Here is a 21459-nt window from a genome sequence, read left to right as displayed (position 1 = left end):
ACCAGTACCAAATTATTCTTGATTAGTGCTTTGAAGTGGGATTAGATATTTGGCATTGATAAACTTGCTTCCATTATACTTTTTTCCATCATTGCCCTTGAGATTCTTGACTTTTTATTCCCTCATATCAATTTTGTTATTATTTTTAAAATATTTTTCCACCTCTATGAAATATTCTTTGGGTAATTTGATTAACATAGCACTGAATAAATTAATTAATTTGGATAGTATTATAATTACCTATCTATTTTTTGTTTATTTTTGCTGGACTTGTCAGTGAGCAATTAATGTTTTTTTTCCCCAATTATTTAGGTTTATCTTTACTTCTGCAAAAAGTGCTCTAGATTATATTTGCATAGTGCCTGAGTGAATCTTTAAAGATATACTCCCAAGTTTTTTATTGGCTTTATAGTTATTTTGGTTTTGTTTTTTTGTTTTTTGTGGGGCAATGGGGATTAAGTGACTTGCCCAGGGTCACACAGCTAGTAAGTGTCAAGTGTTGGAGGCCGGATTTGAACTCAGGTACTCCTGAATCCAGGGCCGGTGCTTTATCCACTGCGCCACCTAGCTGCCCCCTATAGTTATTTTTAATGGGATTTCTCTTTCTAGTTTTTCTTCCTGTATAAGAATACTTATGATTCATGTGGATTTATATTAATTCCTGCAATTTTGTTCAAGTTATTTATTTTATTTTATTTTAGTTGACTCTCTGGGTTTCTCCAAGTATACCTTAATGTCATTTGCAAAAAGTGATAATTTTGTTTCCTCTTTGCCCTTGCATATTTTCCCAATTTCTTTTTCTTATCTTATTGCTATAACTAATATTTTGGTACTATGTTGAACAGTAATGCTAATAATAGGCACCCTTGCTTACCCCTGATCTTATAGGAAAGGCTTTCAATTTTCTTCATTACATATAAAGTTTATCCTTGGATTTAGATAAATACTATTTACTCTATTAAGGAAATAAACATTTATTCCTATGATTTCTAGAATTTTTAATAGAAATTACTGCTTGGTTTCATCAAAAGTCTTTTCAGAATCTATTGATGTAATCACATTGTTTTATTATTTATATTATTAACATAGTTTATTGTATTTATAGTCTTCCTTATGTTGAACTAACCCTGAATTGATGGCATAAACTCACTCTAGTCATAGTGTATAATTTTTCTAATATATTGTTGTAGACTACTTGCTAATATTTTATTTAAATTTTGGCATTAATATTCAATAGAGATATTGGTGTACAGTTTTCTTTCTCTGCTTTGTCTCCCTGGTTTAGGTATCAAGACTATATATGAAAGAGATTGCAAGGACTTCTCTTCTTATCATTGCATATAGCTTATGTAGAGTTGGAATTGTTATGAATGTTTGATAGAATTCACTTGCAAATTCATCTGGTCCTAGAGTTTTTACTTTAAGAGTTCATTTATTGCTTCTTCAACTTCTTTTTCAAATGTTGGGTTAGTTAAACAAACTATTCCTTCTTTTGTTAATTCTGAGTTTGTTGAAAGTGATTGGAATCATCTTTGCCTTTTTAACTACTCTTAAGTCTTTCAGGGTCTCCTTCCTACTCCCAATTGCTATTGATGGATGGTTCCTATAGATAGCAACTATAGGAGTCATTGATTTAGAGCTAGACAGGACCTTAAAGGTCTTCTAATCTATCTTCTGCCCCCTTATTACAGATGAGGAAATTATGGTAACCTGCTCCAAGTCACACAGATATAAAATGGGACAGCTGGTAATTGATCCCATTAATTTGGGTTCTTCTGTATGATAACAGTGGAAAGAACACAGGAAGCAGAAGAACCTGGGTTCAAATTCCAGTTCCACCACTCTATCTGTGGAGCCTCAGACAAATTATTTAACCACTAGATGATGTTTTTAATTTTTAAAAATTCTATACTAGGTAAAGCCCCCCCACCTCCAATAACCATGCTAGGCATACTGGAAACATGAGAATATTCCAATGCAATTAATTTTGTATTTTTATCTGTTTTTTAAATATTGAATTCATGATGTTTTATTATTTGTGTTCCTATTAAGTACATTTCACTTCTTCCAATCTGATAACTTTGTGCATGTAGGTAAAAATAAAATTGCAGCCTCTCACATTCAGCAAAATAAAAAACTATATATTTAATGTTGCCAAGAAAAGGCATCTGGATGACTAAATTTGTTGCTTCTCTCTAAATGTTGGGAGCATTGTCTGGACAGAGTCTGTTTTAGTGCCTGGAGTAATCAGCATCTCCAGCTCCAAATATTTGGGGGGGGGGTGTCTTTTTTACTAAGAAAACAAAGAAAATAAGTAAATAATTTTGTTAATATCCTTCATATTTGTGCTCCATGTTATGATATTGTTATCATCATGGTTATTATTCCAGATCTGTCACAGTATAGAAATTAGCAATTTATCTGTAATTTGTAGTCAGAGATTTTCCTGGCACTGAGAGACTGAGTAATTTACCCAGTCACACAGTCAGCATCTGTCTGAAGCAGGACTTGATCCCAAGGCTAATTCCAAGGCTGACTTTCTATTGGTGATTTTTAAAAGATAAAATAGTTCTCCTTCCCCCCTCAAAAATAGTCCTTGTCTCATTTAAAAGTGTAAGAATAGGATCCAGATGTGCTTAGTGTAGAAATCAGTGCTAAGCCCTAGAAATCTAAAAGCCACAGAAATAAATGCCTTTGCCTGCTGACCTAAAACCTTATGCTGAGTGAATTTTCATAGTTCTTTATGGTTATAGTTTAATATTTTCTTTTTCTTTACATGGGATACAGCATGGCAAGGTAGATACGGCACTGGTTATGAAGTCTAGAAAAATCAGTTTTCAAATCCATGCACCATGTGAATCACTTACCCAGAGTACCCCAAACAAAATTAGAAGTTATAAATAAGTTGCTTATCTTCATCAGTGAAAGCAGTTTTTAAACCTGAAGATGTTTGTTCTGAAAAAAATGGAAAGTCTGAATCCTACCCCTCCCTGTCCGCTCCTCACCCCACCCCCCAACAATTGCAGGATGGAAGAGCCAAAAGGGACTATAGAAATCATCCAATTCCTAGCTTCTTAAACTGGATCAGAACCCCATTATGGGGTCACATAACTGAATGTGGAGGTCACAAAAAATTTGACAATGGTAAAAGGTTATATATACCTATTTTATATACCTATATACCGAGGGTCATGTAAAAATGTCTTGGGTGAAAAAGGGTCGTGAGTGGAAAAAATTTAAGAAGCCCTGATCCAATTCACCGAGCATCCTCATTTTTACAAATGAAGAAACTGAGGCCCAGAAAAGAGTGAGAGTACTATTCTGCCAAATTACTTTAGGGATGAAAGTTTTTTTAAAAAAAATAATGTCTGGGGGCAGCTAGGTGACACAGTGGATAGAGCACTGGCCCTGAATTCAGGAGTACCTGAGTTCAAATCCAGCCTCAGACACTTGACACTTACTAGCTGTGTGACCCTGGGCAAGTCACTTAACCCCCATTGCCCCACAAAAAAAAAAATAATGTCTGGTTAACAATATCAACTTTTGCATTTTTTCCTATCACAAAAATATATGACTACAGTTAAAGAAGTATCATTCCAATAATATCATAATAATAAAGAAAATATAAATGAGTTTACTCCATTTCTCAAATTCCCTTTATCATGTTACGACTTTTAAAAAGGAAAGGAGCTTACAAGGAGAATAATAGTTTGCTATTCAGTTTTGTTATCTTTGATATGTGGGGCCATTGATCACAATGTTAATATGATTTTTAGTAAATACTTTCATGTGTATGGTTTAGGAGCAGAGATTTCATTTCTCTGAGGGTCCCGTGAGATGATGGAGTGTGTGGGGCACCTTGTGACCAGCAACTGCTATAGAAATGTCTATTGCTGCTGCTGCTGCTACAGTTTTTACATACAGCAAATACGGCCTGGAATATAATGGCATGATCCAATTTGAATGTGTTCTAAAAGAATAGACATGGGCCATTGATTGGTTTATTTTTTCTAAAGAAACTTCTCAGCTTTGGTGTAATACAAAAGGGTTTTTTCTTGAAAAGGTTAAAAAAGGTTCTAATCAACTTCTGCACATTATGTAGAACTTCATTTTCTAAACTCCGCAAAAGAAAGTTTCATATTTAATGGGAAATCATGAATTATTCCATTTATTATCTACTTCCTCCTTTCAAAGACAAGATCTGGATAAAAGGCGGGGTGAATAATTTCAAAAAATACAATACATTTTTAATGGGAAGGTGCAAACTACAGATTCTCATGACTATTAGCAAGTATAGAGGAAACAGAATTTTACTTGCAAAATCCATCAAACTCTTGCAAAGGTAAAATATGTGACATAGTGAATAAAAAAGGAACACAGTGAAGCCAAAGTTTTCTTTTTAATGTTGCTTGTTGTTTTTACTAAGTTTTCATCTTCCTAGTCTACAGATTTCATTTACAAATGAAAGTTTTAATTTAGGTTGCAGTGCATGACAATTAAAGGATTCGTTCTATTCATGTAGACTGAGATCAAATAAAACACTTTGTTTAAAAAAATGTACATTATTCTTTATGAAGTGAGATTCTCATTTTAGACATAATATTGTTACTTACAAAGTCTGGGTGAATATTAAATTCTATTGAGTGAACAGTTAACCAGATTCTACTGATACTGTTATCAAAGAGGAGAAATATTCTTACAGGTAATTCCTAACAGTGTTATTGGCATATTATATATGTGTGTATATGTATGCATGTATACATGTAAGTATATATACATATATAGCTTTGTTTTATTCTATTTTTGTAGGAATTGTATATTCTACTTTCTTAAAATAAACTGTTTTTCTGAATTTTAGGAACATCATTTACATATTTACAATTGATATGCTAATTACAAATATTTGCCACCTGTTTCTTAAAGTAGGTCCCCAAGGACCTCAAACAAACAAGCTGATACTTTTTTTTTCCTTTGGGTTTCTGTTTTATGATGTTTTATTGATGTTTTAAATTGCAGTAATTTTTGTATATGCCATACACACAAATAACAACTTAAATGGAAATATGCAACCAGTGAACTGGAATAACTATTTCTGAATATGCTTAATATGCAGTACTTGCCTCTTCTTGAGTAGAGCTTATTCAGAATTGGTTTCCTTTACCTCTGGTTTGTAGCAAATCTATCCGGATGTATCAGTCCAATTCCTTGAAATGTTTTTGCCCATTTTTTGTGATAATTGGTTGGTCATTATGAGAATTAAAATAATTGCAAGTCATTTCTCAAAGTTTGCCATTGCTTTTGCAGCAGTTTTAAGGTAGAAGGGATCTGGAACACAAATGAAAAGAATAATTAGAAATCTTTGCACGAAGGTACAATTCAGCTGAGCATGTTTTGACATGTAGCAAATGTTGTGCTCCCAGTTTGGAAGGATTTTCTCTGCAAAGGATTCTTAAATGAGGTTGCTTTCCTACCTTTCCATGTGGCACATTCACTTTGAAACATTTTGAGAGAAAGAAATCAACATTTCTGCAGAAAAGTGTTCGTAGGTACTTGATGGTGGTTTTCTTTTTCCACTTTTTTGAGATTTTGGTGTCTTTTTAAGTAGATGATCTGTTCTGTTCTTCTTATATAATTCACTGGTTTTCTACTAAACATCTATGGGAAAGTTTTTCTCTTATTTATGTCATAAATTGCATCTTGCGTTTTCCATTATATGAAATAAATACGTGATTTTTTAAAAACCAGAAAGGGTCACTGCAAATATTCTATTAATAAATTACTGATGTTGTTAATTGGTAAAAAGAACAATTGATTGATTACTAATTAATGATATTTAATGTTTTTCCAGTGATATTGAATGGGGATTACTAAAGCAAATAATTATAAATAGCATTATCTAGTATCCTGTTTCCCATAGGGAAACAGTGCCATTTTAAAATGAAGGTTGACATTTGCAGACTGTGGTGTCTGATCACAAAATCCAGTGATCCTGGTACTTGGTTTATCGACACTTGTTGATACTGAAAAGAGCAGGCTTATGGTAGCATGAAATCAGATTTTAAAAGTGCACCATATGATGATGAATCTAAGAAATAATGTTCCTCATTGTAACAAATATCCTTTATGTCCTAATACTGAGTTACTATTATTTAATACCTACTGAGTCCCACAAAACAGTATAATTCTTCGCATCATATTGATGGCATTCTTTTAGGGACAATTGATAAACCAATCCACAAACAGAATAAATACAGAGAAATATGACTCTTCTTTTGGTTTTTATTGTTAGAATCATAGAGGAAACAGCTGGTAAATTTTTTATAAATTGGTTTTCCAAACTGCATTTTAATAGCTGCTGTATATATGCTTATTCAAAATTTTAATAAGCAGCTCTGATGATGCTTTTTACTTTCATAGTTTATATATCAATATCAAATATCAAACTTTTGATGCTTTACAAAGACAAAATTATTTCCAAATTTATACCAGATCTCTATAAGTATTGAAATGTAAAATAAATCAATACAACAATAAATGAATGAAAGAATGAAAACAAATATCCTTGATTGGAATTTTTTGATTATATGTATTCCAACACTAGTATTTCAATCAAACTCAAAAAAAGTTGGTCTTTTTTTTATGGTTCTGGATTCAAAGTATAATTAGCTTGGGTAATAAGTGACATCCAGCACAGAAGCAAACAACATTATGATTAAATTATTTCAGAGTAGACTTTCAGCAAAATGTTAAAAAAAAAATCACGTTCATTATTAAAGTGTTATCATTTTCAGAATCCCCGTTCACTTGGACAATAATTTCATGGTGTTTTTTTTTAATGAAGTTTTACCAAAATATGACAAATAAAAATAAATCATCAAATAATTAGACATTTAAGTTTAAAATCAATGGTATTCAGAGGGAATGTTAAAATATAAAATGTTTTAACATCATTATTTTGAAGTTTTCATTAAAATTACAATAAAATATGTCATTTTGTCTTTAACACAGGCTTACTATTTTAATGGCCACATCTCCAAATCTGTCTTACTATAGGGGCTTCTCATAAGGTATATACACATTTCAAAAAGGCCAAAAGTCTCAAGTTTTTAAGAAATTTAAAATTATTTATTATTGACTTAATCTTAAAATGCTTTCATTTTATTTACCATTTTATTTTAAAAGCTATGATTTGGGTTTATTGCTACATGTGTAAGGATTTAGATTATCTGCCACTACGATGCAAGAACTGTATATGTTCATTATTCTTCAATGAAATCCCCATAAAAATGTTTATGGAAAATTGAAGATATTGTCAGTCTGAATGGTTAGTTGTAGGTGTACTGTATGAAATTCTAATCACTTCCTGCTTATACCATGTTTGAAATGCAATGAATTTTGTTTGTGTGAGTTACAATATTTAAAATATTTAAATTAATTCATAATGTCGAAAATAACCAGTGGGTAGAAGCTAAATTATTATAATTGGGTATACTGAAATGTAAATTGAGCAAATTTGCTTTTATAGAAACCATCATATCTTAAAAGTATCTTTCAGATGTACCATGTAATATACTTATCTAACAGATTATGGATAGATAAATACCTATTTGTAAAATCTTTAACATGCTTAACAACAAAATAGAAAGAAAATAAGTCATTTAAGCAATGGGTCCTAACATGAAATTGTATTGAACTACAGAACAGCTGAAGTCCCTTCCAAATATATGAGCATACATTTGCTTTCTGACAAAGGGACCCAGTAGAATAGTTTACTCAGCTTTCAATAAGCTGCTTTGTCATGTTATTTGTGTATTAATTAAAAATAATATTTCTGCTAAGATTTGCATGATCTGAATGCAGTTTTGCTGAATTTCCAGTAGATGTCCCCAGAGACCATCATTGATTATGCTTTACAATTCCATTGAAAGCTATACTTTTTCTTTGGAAACTTTTTTTTTTAATTACATTTTGAAGCAAATTGAGGCTTCAAAGGGACTCATATAGGTAGTAATAATACGGTCAGTCATGATCACTGCAGAGGTTCTAATACTTTGCTAAAAAACAAAATGTATATAGTTTTTTTTTTAGAATAAAGAATATTTTTAGAATTTTTAGAATATTTCCTTTCAATCAATTTACTTTTGAAGTATATCTTTTTTTAAAAATTAACTAAAGTATTAATTCTCTAGCCTCTTCTTTCCCATACATTTATATGATTAGAGAAAAGTAAACGTTTGCTTTAGTTTGGGGGTAAAGTATTCACCTGCATGTGTATACACGCAAATTTGTAATCTAATATTTTCATGCTTGTCTCCCATATTTCATGTGGTTCTCTTTTCTTTATACACATGACACAGTATCCCATATAATACTGCATATGAGGATAAGAATAGTGACTGACTCTTTCCCCAGAAATTATATTAACTGAAGCTCTTTAAGTATTAATTTAAGAGTCAAAGTAATTATCCCTTAGGTGACTCTAATAACATTTATTCCTACAATATGAATGTAAGACAGTTATAACTCATGCATAGATAAGCCACTTGTGAGTTATAAATATTAACATAATGGAATAAAACTATTATCATGACTCACAATTAGTTATTCACTATCTTTTCAGGGCAACTTTGTCAGTTAAAGTATAATTTTATGCTTCCCATGTTAAGGTACAGCATTTAATCATGTTGCCTTTGAAATAGTATAGCCAAGAACGAAGTTCTTATCAAGCCAACATTTGTAGCTTCTCCTGTGAAGAATCAGATCATGAACAAGTAGCAATAGGATAACTGAGTATGTGTTCTACATGGATCTCCAACTTAGAAATTAAGGTTATGGCTTACAATCTCTTAGATGATCTTTTATTGTATACACCTGTTTTCACGTTTATGTTACTGATCATTGTGAACTATGACCCGACCATAAATTAAAACTTTTTAAATTTTTAACAAGGTTTAAAAAAGACTTCATGGAAGTCTTGAGGTTTCACAGACGCATCCATCGAATGGTGAAAGATAGTTCTTGAAATTTTCCCTTTTTTATTGTACTGTAAAAAAAGACGAAGAATTCAGAGAAATATTGGAAGACTCATGTGACTTATTACAAACTGAAGAAAGCAGAGCCAGAAGAGTATTATACATAAAGATTCCACTAATGTAAATAATGTCAATATGGAGAGGCAGCAAAACTCTGGTCAATTGCAGTGAATTTTGTTAAAGTTAGAGGATATATTGCTTCTTTCTATTGACAATAGATAAACCAACAACCCACAGCAGTGGGTGTTGTGGTGGTGTTTTGTGTGTGTGTGTGTGTGTGTGTGTGTGTGTGTGTGTGTTTTGTTCTGTTTTGTGTTTACTTTTCCCCCAAGAAAAGTATTTTGTTAAAGGGCTTACTTGGATGCTTGTTGGAAAGTATCTGTTGAGTCTGTGATTGGGATAGGGACTGGGATTGAACCTGTGATTTTATTAATATAATAATTTCCAGATAAGTAAAGTTCATCTACTAATACTTTTTTTTACAATATTTCCTCTTGGAGGCAGCTAGGTGGCAGAGTGGATAAAGCACTAGCCCTGGATTTAGAAGGACCTGAGTTCAAATCCAGTCTCAGACACTTGACACTTACTAGCTGTGTCACCCTGGGCAAGTCATTTAACCTCATTGCCCTGCTTCCCCCTCCCCACCTCTACTAAACAAAAACAAAAAACAAAACAAAAACTATTTACTCTTAGGGCTTATTTAAGGTTTCATAATATGGTTCAATAGAAAGAAAACCAAATATATCAGTAGATTTTGTTTTAAATCCTACTTTATCCATGGTGCTTTTCAGAGCATACTTATTATCTCCTAACTTCACCCTGTACTGGAAGGCTCACCAGGGATTTTTCTAATTCTCCATGCAAGCAAAAACCACTTCTGCCATAATATATAACCTGCAATATATATTTGATTTTTAAATTGGTTATCTTCTTCAACATTTGTAAGGTTGTTGTTTTTCCTACAATGTTTTAGGCTATAAACTACTAACTATGAGCTCTTAGCACAAAATCACATCATTTAATTTATTTTATGTACATTCTCCTGGTTTCCAACTCTTCTCCCACCCAAGAAGAGAGGTATGTGGGCAGTGGTATCATATAATGACACTAACCCTGACCCCTTTTCTTGTCCATAATTAGTATCTATAAAAGAAGTAGAGACGAACACAGGCATAAATCAACTGATTACAGAATTAAAGAATCTCAAGAAGAAAACTTCTATGACTATAACATAATAATTTGAATGCTTAGGAAGATTATTTAAATCTAGTTCCTATTCTGTATTGTTTTAAGTACCTTCACAGTTCAATGCAAATAATGGAAGATGTTTATTTTAAATATTTGTGATGTTGTTAAGACCAAACTCCAAATTGTTCATAGTTTGCATGTCTGCCTAACAATGAATTATCAAGTTTTCCAAGAGCCCCCAAAATTGGAGCGCTGGCCAATTCAAATTCTACCAAATGGTGTACTTGTGCTTTACATGTTAGCCTTAGGCTTCCTTGCTTGTTCTCCTGTATCTTTGGTGACTGACGCTGTGATGTAAGTTCACAATGTTTGTATAGACTAGTTTCTGAACAGTGCCTCAAAATAAATTTAATGATATAGCACCCCAATACTTAAATCCATGCAATCTTGAATCACCTAAATTATTGTATAAATTGCTGGCTCCTTATCCCAATGTAGCCTAAGGCATCTTCAGTATCAGAGATGAGTAGGCCCTATGGTTCATTTTGAGACTAGATACTCAGTGTTCTCACCCTCTTCATGAAGTTACAACTTCTGTCAAATTTTACTTCCATAGAACAGGCTCACTTTTTAAAAACATTTTTTTGGGGGGGGAAGGGGGGAGATTTCAAAAGAAGAGATATATGTTTATAATAATATGAAAAAATATACAAAGAAAGCATCATACTACTAGTCCAAATTAAGTTATATAAATATTTAAATATAAAGGTCTCTTATAGGCTGGAAGTCTCGCAGCATTTGGAGGAGGAAAGACATCCTGTCCAACACTCTCATTTTACAGAAGAGTAAACTGAAGCCCATAAAAGGGAAAGGATTTGACTTGGGTCACATAGGTGGTAAGTGGGAGAGTCTGGATTTGAACCCAGGTCATCTGAATTCAAAAATCCAATATACTCTTACCTCTTTCACAATTTCCACAACAATTACCGAAATTCTTATTTTCATTTCATTTAACCAAGAGCAGGGATATGTGATGTCTTCTTCTGATACCTACATTATCTCATATTGAAATATAATCTGTTTTTATCCTTTTTTTGGAAAAAAAAAGATGAAAGACTAAAATGTATTTATTTAATAAAGACCTGGTAAACTAATGTGCAGGCAGGGAGGAATGATGAACAAATCAATGAATTAAAGTTTTCTTTGTATTTGTTACTAAGGATAATTATTTGTTAGCATAGGAACCTATGAACAACACCACAGATTCTAATAGATAATAAGATTGATAGAGCCTAGATCACTTCTCTGAAATATGACATCTCTGAATCTCTGTTGTGCTTATACAAATTAAAAGACTTTTTAAAAAAATTACTGAGAGTCTTAATCTCTTTAACCAAGGTGGAACACCTTTTGGAAAACAAATGGTTACCTGCAAGTACAAATCTATTAGAAGATCCTGCTTAGTGAGTTGTTAATTGTTCTTTCTTGCAAACAGATCAACAAGGGTGGGTTTTTAACTGGAGTATGCATGAAATACAAGAGATTATAAAGATAATGTGTACACATTTATGTACACATGAGCATATGTATGGGCGTGTGAGTATGTATATGTCTATATGTGTATGTTGTGTGGACATTCCAGAATGGAACCTTTAAGAATAGAATTCTGCTAAGAAATAATTTTCAAATATTAAAAAACAAGCTTTATTAATAGTTCCTAAACCCTTAGGCAGAAAGGATCTTAAGAATCTTATTTTACAGATGAGCAGATTAAGGTTCAGAAAGATAAAATGATTTAACCAAAGTAAACGCAGCTCATTTGTGGCAGATTCAGTAGAATTTAAGTTTTCTGACAGCCTATTCTGTTTATGTTCTTTTTCTTTTATTGTTTTTATTTTTAAAATAAGACATTATGCTTTAGTTAACAAAAATAATTAAAGAGAAAATGGGGAAGGGAATAAGATTTTCTATGGTATCTACTAAGTTCTAGGCACTGCGTTGTGTTTACAAATATTAACTCATATAATTTACTTTGGAAACATTTACACTTGAAAATTATTTTCTACATTGAATCTTCGAGTGTAATTGTTTCCAAAGTAAAAGATTATAACCTATGTAATAGCTTATTAGTTATCATGGGTCCCCTTTTATGTTCTATTTGCCCACTCTTTTTATGTATTTGGGTATAGTCACTCTGTCAATAATCAAATGCCTAAATGTGTACCACACAACAAATATGTTAAGTGCTGGGGATACAAAAAGAGGTAAAAGACAATTCCTGCCCTTAAGAAGTTTACAGTCTAATCTGGGAAGAAGGGAGACAACAAGCAAATATACATAACAACCAAGCTTTGTACAGAATGGATAAGAAATAACTAACAGAGATGGTACTATAATTAAGAAGGATTGGGAAAAAGTTATTGTAGGAGGTGGGATTTTAGTGCAATCCTTTTTGTATAGTAGGAATGGATATAAATCTGGTACTGTTTTTTTACTTTACTTCAAATAAATAATTTCTTTATATTCCTCATTTTTATTTTTTGTGCATGGGGGGCAGTTAGGTGGCACAGTAGATAAAGCACCAGCCCTGGATTCAGGAGGACCCGAGTTCAAAGCCAGTCTCAGACACTTAACATTTACTAGCTGTGTGACCCTGGGCAAGTGACTTCATTGCCCCACGCAAAAAAAATAAATAAATAATAATGAAAAAAAAATAATATTTTTGTGGATGATAAACCATAATTTTATCAGCCATTTTCCAACTGTTGAACATTTAGATTGTTTCAATACATTTGTATTTATAAATAACATTATTAGGTATTTTAACAGATTAGGATATATCCCTAATAATGAGATTAATGGGTAAAAAAAATTATTATTGTTTATGACTCTTGCATATCACCACCTTCCCTTCCAAAAAAATTTCTATCAGGTTGCAATTCTGGCAAGAATTGTGACATAGCTTTTTTAAAAATCTGATTTGTAGTTATGAAGTTATCTATGTTTCCATTCAAAGTCTACCTTTATTGGTACTTTCATAATTACAGTGGAACCATTTTGTAACAAGTGGGAAGTAAGAATGATATCTGCTTCATGTTATAATGTGTATGACAGGATTTTAGAATAGTTGCTTATAGTCTTTCAGTATTTTTTTTCCTATCACTACTTTGGTTTTAACATCCAGGATATAGGTTTAATCTTCGGTTGGAATAAAGATAACTATGTTGATTTTGACATATTTAACAAAATAAATATTTATAAAGTATAATAAAAATACATATTTGATATCAAAGTATAATATACTGTATCATGTAGTGATATATTATTAATACATCAATTATACTAATATAACTATATTATAATTATAGTGATATATTACTAATAAAATTATAAAGTAATATATGCTAATAATATGCAACATTAGAATAATATGTAGAAAGCTATCACTGTATATTATAATCATATAGCAATTATATAATAATATAGTATATTGCTAAATATAAATATAACAATATAAATAATGTACATAATATACTATAATATAAACCGAATAACAATAAATATTACTATATATTATTAATAATATGTTACTGTATATATTCTGTAGTAATATATAATTATGTATTAGTGGTTACTTATAATATAACAATGTGTTACCATATATAATATATTATATTAGTATATGAACTTCATTGCTTAATTTAAAAAATTCATTTCTGTCATGTTTTTTTCCCATTTATTATGCATGAAATTCCCATGGATTAATTAAGTTTAATTTTGGCTTTTGGAGCTCCACATTGCTTATTACTAGTTGTGAATACCTATGAAGTTGAAAATTAATTATAAATACTGGTAATTCTGTAAATGATGAAGCCTAGGGACCAAAAAAGAAAATGTAATTAGTAAAAGTATTTTGGAGAATAGTCACTAGTAGAAGATACAGAAGAGTAACAATGAAGACCAATATTATGTCAGTTTATCTAAATACTCAGCTGTCTCCCATAACTGATGACTTGGGGGAAATTGAAATCCAAGTATATAATATTATCTTTTGAAAATTATATAATAAATTAATCCTTTTATGCATTGTGAATTTTAGTAGAGTGATATTATACTAATTCATTATAATATCTTTCTGAATGTATAATTTGTTTTTGAAATTATATGTCGATTATGAAGCTGTCACATCATTACTTTAATCCCAAGTGAAAACAGGAAAAGGTCCATGGCAGAATAACATGCAGCAGTGGTGTTTCTTTCAACTCTCATATTTCTCACATTTAAAAACTGAACCTCCTCACAGACAGTGAAGCTTTTTTTAACATATCTGACATGCGTTGTTTGACTTTGCCCCAGTGTGTAATTTTTCCTCTGCTCACTCTTTGGAGGGAGTTCATCTAGTGGTTCCTAACAGGAGTCATTAAAATGTATATGGCTGGGGCAGCTAAGTGGAGCAGTGGATAGAGCACTGGCCCTGGAGTCAGGAGGACCTGAGTTCAAATCCAGCCTCAGACATTTAATTAACACGTACTAGCTGTGTGACCCTAGGCAAGTCACTTAACCCCAATTGCCTCACCAAAAAAAGTCAAGCTAAAATGTATATGCCCTTTAAACCAATTCCTATACTGGGGACATGAATTATCATAAAGAAGAAAAAAAAGTTCTAAGTCTCTTTCCATTTTTAAACCCATGGTCCTAAGATATCATGATCTTCAAAAATACATGATTTGGGGGGTGGGGGGAGACTGCCAAAAGGAATTCTTATAGGAGCCAAATCACGACTCCGGTCTGGATAAGGAACCCTCCTCCACCAAAGCAAATTAGAAGCTGCCTGGAAACTTAGTCTTCATAGAACATGGAACATCAATGGCTTATCCAGGATCACACATCTAGTGTGCTTCAGAACCCTGTTCTTCCTGACCCTGGGACTGCCTCTCTCACCTTTGCACCATGTAATTGAGGAGCCCTAGACACCACCAAAGTAACTGGTGTTTTAGGAATGCTTTGAAGCATTAGATTTCCCAATCTATAGCCAATGGGAGATTTGCATCGATCAAGTAGATCTTCTGACCTCAAAAGTTGCTGTTTCCCTGACATCTTACGTGTAACAGTTTTCCTTAAGTTACACATGAGAGAAGCCAAGTTCTGTTCTCCATATCTTTGATCATTTCTAATCTCTTCCAGCCTCCACCCCTCCAAAATAGCATGATTCAGCCTTTAATTACTTGAGGCTAACAATGCTGTGCAGATCTGCAAAATTAAAATGAGCCCTCAAATGTCCTGGTTCTCATTCCCCAGGTATCGGAATTCATACAAGAAGAACATTTGTATAGACATGCTGCAACATGGTCATCATAAATCCTTCTGTGAGCTCTTTGCCCTGATCAAGAAGTGGCACGCCTTAAGGGAAGCCGGAGGGATTCGGTCCATATTCTGGATGCAGACGCCCCTGGAGGAGCTGCCCGAGAAACTGGACCAACTGTACTTCTTCCTGACCAAGGCTGAAGATGCTGAACTCGCAGGTAAGCAGAGGTATGGTGTGTAACTAGAGCCTCTGGAGGAGTGGCTTTGAACCAGTGCCTGAGGGGAGATTCTGAATTGTTTCCTAGAGGGATCAGAAGCATCAAGGCAATTTAGCAAATCTCAGCCTCTGTTGATTGGATTTATAGAGTGAGTGGGGGGAGGAGAGAGAGAGAGAGAGAGAGAGAGAGAGAGAGAGAGAGAGAGAGAGAGAGAGAGAGAGAGAGAGGGAGGGAGACAGACAGAGACAGAGAGAAGGGAGAAGGAGAAGGGAGAGAGAGAGAGAGAGAGAGCGAGCTCTGGGTTACCAATGCACCATCAGAGGCCCTGGTGACAACATCAGGAAGGGGAGGGATTGAGGGTGCCTTGAGATTTCACCAGAACCTTTCAAAATATTGCTGATTTTGACTATACCTCAATTATGTGCTCAGTCATCATTTTCATATAAAACCCAGCTATTGATTTTGACCCAATTAGGTTATTTACTGATGAAATTTCATTTTCGTAGGCTGCTTTTATTTTTACATCATAGATTTTCAGGGCAAAACCTCAGACTCCTGGATAGTTAAACATCATAGTTACAAGTTATAAATAGTCAACATAACCAGGAAAAATTGTAATTCACTTTCAATAGGGGCCCTTTGTGAATCACTCTGGTTTATATCACAAATTCTACAGTATGTTTTTTTCCCTGATAATTTCAGTGATTTTTACATAGCATCTATATATGTATGTATATGTACACATGTATACACACACACATATATATACATGCATGCTGTGGATTTCTGATAATAACCATATATACATATACACACATCCCTATTATTTGGGATTAAAGTAATAATGTGACATTTTCATAATTGACATAATTTCAAAAACAAATTATATATTCAAAAAGATATTATAATGAATTAGTATAAAATAATTCTACTTATATATACATTTATACACATATATACACATACACACATACACACACACACATACACACACACACACACACACACACATATATGGCGGAATACATGGCATAGTGACTGAAGATCTGGCCTCAGAGTCAAGAAGGCCTGAGTTCAAGTCCTACTTCTGATAGCATACAGCTTGTGTGGCCCTGGTAAAGTCACTAAACTTTTCCATATGTGAAGCCACTCTCTAATACTTATAAATTATAGAGCATGTATTAATCTGCATTAGTAGGAGTTTGCTCACAGAGAATGCCTTATACATATGAAATAAAAAGAAATGAGGAAGAGGAATGAGTTCTCTCTTGGTTGAATATAAGAAACTCCTATCATGGCTATTTTCTCTAAGAGAACAGAGAATGATATCATTATGATGATCTGTGTTATTATAACTGTTTGCTGGCTTGTTAGACTTTTGCTTTAGGATTTCATAATTATGTAGTTGGAACAGCTAGATGGCACCATAGTGCATAGAGCAAGGGCCTGGAGTCAAGAAGACTCCTTCCTGAGTTCAAATCCAGCCTCAGACACTTAACTAGCTGTGTGACCCTGGGCAAGTCATTTAACCCTGTTTACTGCAGTTTCCTCAACTGCAAAACAAGCTGGAGAAGGAAATGACAAACCACTTCAATATTTTTGCCAAGAAAACCACAAATGGGGGTAACAAAGAGTTGGACAGAACTAAAACAACTGAAAAGCAACAATTCTATAATTAGAATATTCAATTCAGAAAACATTTATTTGATGCCCATTTTGTCCAAGACACTTTGCTTATACCAATTCAGTGAATTTGACACCTTTGAAATGTAATGTCTTCCAGGTATATGTTATAAGCAGTGAATCAGTCAACAAACATTTGTTAAATACCTACTGTATGCATTATGTCAATCTGGAGAGAGGGAGGGGGGATAGAGAAAGCATGAAAGAGACAGAGATGTAAACAGAGAGTGAAAGAGAAACCGAGACATAGAAAGAATTTGAAACAGAAAAACATAGAAAGGTTCAATAGGTTTTAAGACAAGTGTATTAATCGTAAATAAACTGCTCTGGCCAGTCCCCACTTCTCACTTGGGCTAGAGGAATGAAAACTTACCCATCTTCACAAATTGAGAGTACAAAATATCAGTAGCCCTCCTTCTCAGTCACTGAAATGGAAAATCCCTTTGGGGGGGAGGTGGATTTGGAAGAGAAGGAGGGAAGCATGTTCAAGCTTAAAGTATAGATTTGAGGTGAGAATTTCTCTTCTCATGAAACCACAAGGTTTGCTTCTACATAACAGAATAACTACTTTGGTTTTAGAAATTTCCTTCGGAACCCTGGAGATGTGGATCAATTTAATAATGAAGCTTGCAAGGCCCTATAATATTCAAATGCTGTCAACTAACTTTATTTTTTTGTTGAGAGATTAGCAGTGTCTCATTCCACAAGGCTTCTAAATTACCTTGTAAGCAGGTTTAGGTCATCATTTTGCATCTTTCTTTCAAAGAAAATCCAAGTCTTACTCACGAAGTAGTATAGAGTATTATACTAGAGCATAATACTATATAGTATTATAACTATAGAGTATTAGCATAGGAATGGCTCTTCTAATTGGGGCCTAGTGAGAATCATATTTATGCCAGCAAGAATAAATGTGAACGGGCAGCTAGGCAGCACAATAGATAAAGCACTGGCCCTGGATTCAGGAGTACCTGAGTTCGAATCCAGCCTCAGACACTTGATACTTACTAGCTGTGGACCTTGGGCAAGTCATTTAAACCTCATTGCCCCATCAAAAAAAAAGAATAAATGTGAGCTTTTTAAGTGCCCCTCCCCACCCCAAAAAAGTAGCAAATGAATCATCAGTGTTAGAACTATACAGTGGAAACTTCCTTCTAACAAGCTACAGTTATTATCAGAAATCTACAGCAATGTCATCCAAGATCCATACACACTCTTTCAATACTTGTCACATATACAGTTGAGAGAACATACAAAATATTGGCATAAAATGACTGTTTTGTTCTTGTTGTTCAGTCGTGTCTGATTCTTCATGACCCCATTTGGGGTTTTCTTGGAAAAGATACTGGAGCGGTTTGCCATTTCCTTTTCCAGCTCATTTGACAGATGGGGAAACTGAGGCAAACAGGGTGAAGTGACTTACACAGGGTCACGTGGCTAATAAATGTCTGAGGCTAGATTTGAACTCATGTCTCCCTGACTCTAGTCCTGGTACCCTATCCACTGTGCCATCTAGCTCTATTGTGACCTGCTTTGTATGTGACTTCTGACACTACCTGTGTGATCTTAGGACTGTCACCCTCTCTGTGCCTCAGTTCCCACATCTATGAAATGAGGCAGGAGACTAACTGGCCTCTATGGTCCCTTCCAACTCTCTATCTGTAATATCTTCTATACCCCACCCCCCCATCATGGTGACACAAGACTATGTCACATGTTCACAATCCATAGGCACAAGCTTACCTTTAGAGATGTCATCTCTGACACCCACCTTAAAGGAGAAAATGGAGAATGATCTTTTATATTCACCTTCTGTGAGGCAAGAAGGCCCATGGATATGGATTCAGATTTTCCACATGAGACAATTTCACTTACATTTGCAAAAAAGAGAAGCATTTTTTGGATTCAAGCATACATTTTTGCATATGACCAATGTGGGAATTTGTTTTGTGTGGAGATGCATATTTTATGAGGGCTTCGTTTATTTGTTTTTGTTTTCCCATTGGAAGGGGGAGGATTGGGAGAGAAAGAAAATAAATACTTGTTTATTGAAAAACATTTGATTTTAAAAAACATATTACTAATAGCTGGAGATGTTAAATATATTGCTTTCTTAGGTCAACCTAACCATCCTTTTGTTTCCTCTTGCTTTTAGAAGAAAAATATTTTTCCTAGGGGGAGTTGGGGAAAGGGAGAGAGTTTGGGTTTTATTTTTTGTTGTTGTTTTTTTTTTTTCAGGGCAATGAGGGTTAAGTGATTTGCCCAGGGTCACACAGCTAGTGTCAAGTGTCTGAGGCTGGATTTGAACTCAGGTACTCCTGAATCCAGGGCAGGTGCTTTATCTACTGTGCCACCTAGCTGCCCCCAAGGGAGAGAATTTGAAGAAAAGACTTCTGTATTCCAATTTCCTTTCTGTTTCTTCATGTGCATCATCCTTGTGCCCAGGTTGAGAAACAGTGCTTTCTCTAAAACCTATAAACACTTTTCAGGCCTCTATCATGAAAAAAGGGGGCCAGATAATAATATTTCAGGCTACTTTCTTCCTAAGAGATAGAAAGTATTACTGGTTGATAGTGTCCTATTTTATATCTTACTTAGGTGCTTGAGTGTTAACCCTGTAGTTTTTAATAGGCAATTTTTTTCTACCAGTTTTGTTTTAGTTTGTTGGATAAAAATGAATTCCTTTAATGATTTGACTCTTTTTTGGGTCCTTCAGTAAGTGTTTATTGGCCACTGGTGATGTATAGGTCACCAGGGGTGTTAGGCATGGTATTCATCCTTTTCATTGTCTACCTTAAAGTTATTTCATTTCCATCATTATTAACCTTTACATTTGAGGGTGGTGGTGATGAGAAGTATTCTTTCATTTTTTTTCAATTAACAGATGTTTTTCTCCTTCCCACCTTTGTCTCACTCCAAATGAAAAAAAAGAAAAAGAGAAAGAGAAAAGGAAAACCTTTATAAGAAATATGCATAGTAAAAAATCATAAAACTCCCCAAATCCTACAGTAAATCATCAGTCTACCACACCTCTGGCAGGAGGTAGATGTATAGATATCATGTTTCCTTATCCACTCTCTGGAATAATGATTTGGAATCAGGAAGACCTGAGTTCAAATCCTGAATCATCAGGTACTTAGTAGCTACGTGACCTTGAGACAGTCCTTTAACTTCTATCTGACTTACTTTCCTCATATGTAAAATGAGGATGATAATAGCACTACCTCACATGGTTATTGTAAGTACAAAATAAGATAGCAAACCTTAAAATGCTATACAGGGTATTCTAAAATTATTGTTGCAGTTTTAAGCTTTAGCTTAGAGACTATTGGGACACTGTTATTCATATGCACTGAAATGTCTATATACATTTGAGGGCTTATAATTTAATTTGTATAATTAACTCCCAGAGTGAAAACTCCCTCTATAAATGAAGATCAGCAACCTGCATATAACTTTTGGTTTAAAAGGTTAATTGCTCTGGCCCAGTTGTTTTGTGGTTGTTCAGTCATGTCCAGCTCTTTGTAATCCCACTTGGGGTTTTCTTGGTAAAGATAATGAAGCGGTTTGCCATTTCCTTCTCCAGCTCATTTTACAGTTAAGGAAACTGAGGCAAACAGGGGTAAGTAACTTGCTAGTACAGCTAGCTAGTAAGTGTCTGAGGCTGCATTTGAATTCATGAAGATGAATCTTCCTACTTCCAAGCCCAGCACTCTATTCACTATGGCGAATAGCTGCCTAGCTGCTCTGGGCATAGAGAGGTTAAATGACTTGCCCAGAGTCACAGAAGTAGAATATATGAAAAACAAGACTCGAACCCAGGTCTTCTCTATTCTGAGGCCAGCCTTCTACCTAACACGCAATGACACCTCCCATTTATTCGTTCCTGTTTGTAAAATGTCTTAACCTTTTTCAAAAAGGGAACTAAAAGTTACTACTTAGGTTTGTCATTTGGAGGGGGGCATAAAATGAGTTGTTAAACATATTTTTACCAATTATTCTGCTGTTGCTATGTATTCATGATGCGGATCTTG

The 21459-nt window shown here is 33.8% G+C and overlaps 1 protein-coding gene across 1 annotated transcript in view; it reads left to right on the top strand.

The window, feature by feature from the left end:
- Positions 1 to 21459, top strand: part of TTC29 (tetratricopeptide repeat domain 29) — a 249965-nt gene that overhangs the window by 32280 nt on the left and 196226 nt on the right. Inside the window, exon 5 of the mRNA XM_043971929.1 lies at positions 15519 to 15742. Within this exon, the coding sequence (XP_043827864.1) occupies positions 15519 to 15742 (224 nt within the window). The remainder of the gene's footprint in view (positions 1 to 15518; positions 15743 to 21459) is intronic.

This window comes from Dromiciops gliroides, chromosome 6, assembly GCF_019393635.1.
Source record: "Dromiciops gliroides isolate mDroGli1 chromosome 6, mDroGli1.pri, whole genome shotgun sequence".
Classification (NCBI taxonomy): domain Eukaryota; kingdom Metazoa; phylum Chordata; class Mammalia; order Microbiotheria; family Microbiotheriidae; genus Dromiciops; species Dromiciops gliroides.
This window is presented reverse-complemented; position numbering and strand designations above follow the sequence as displayed.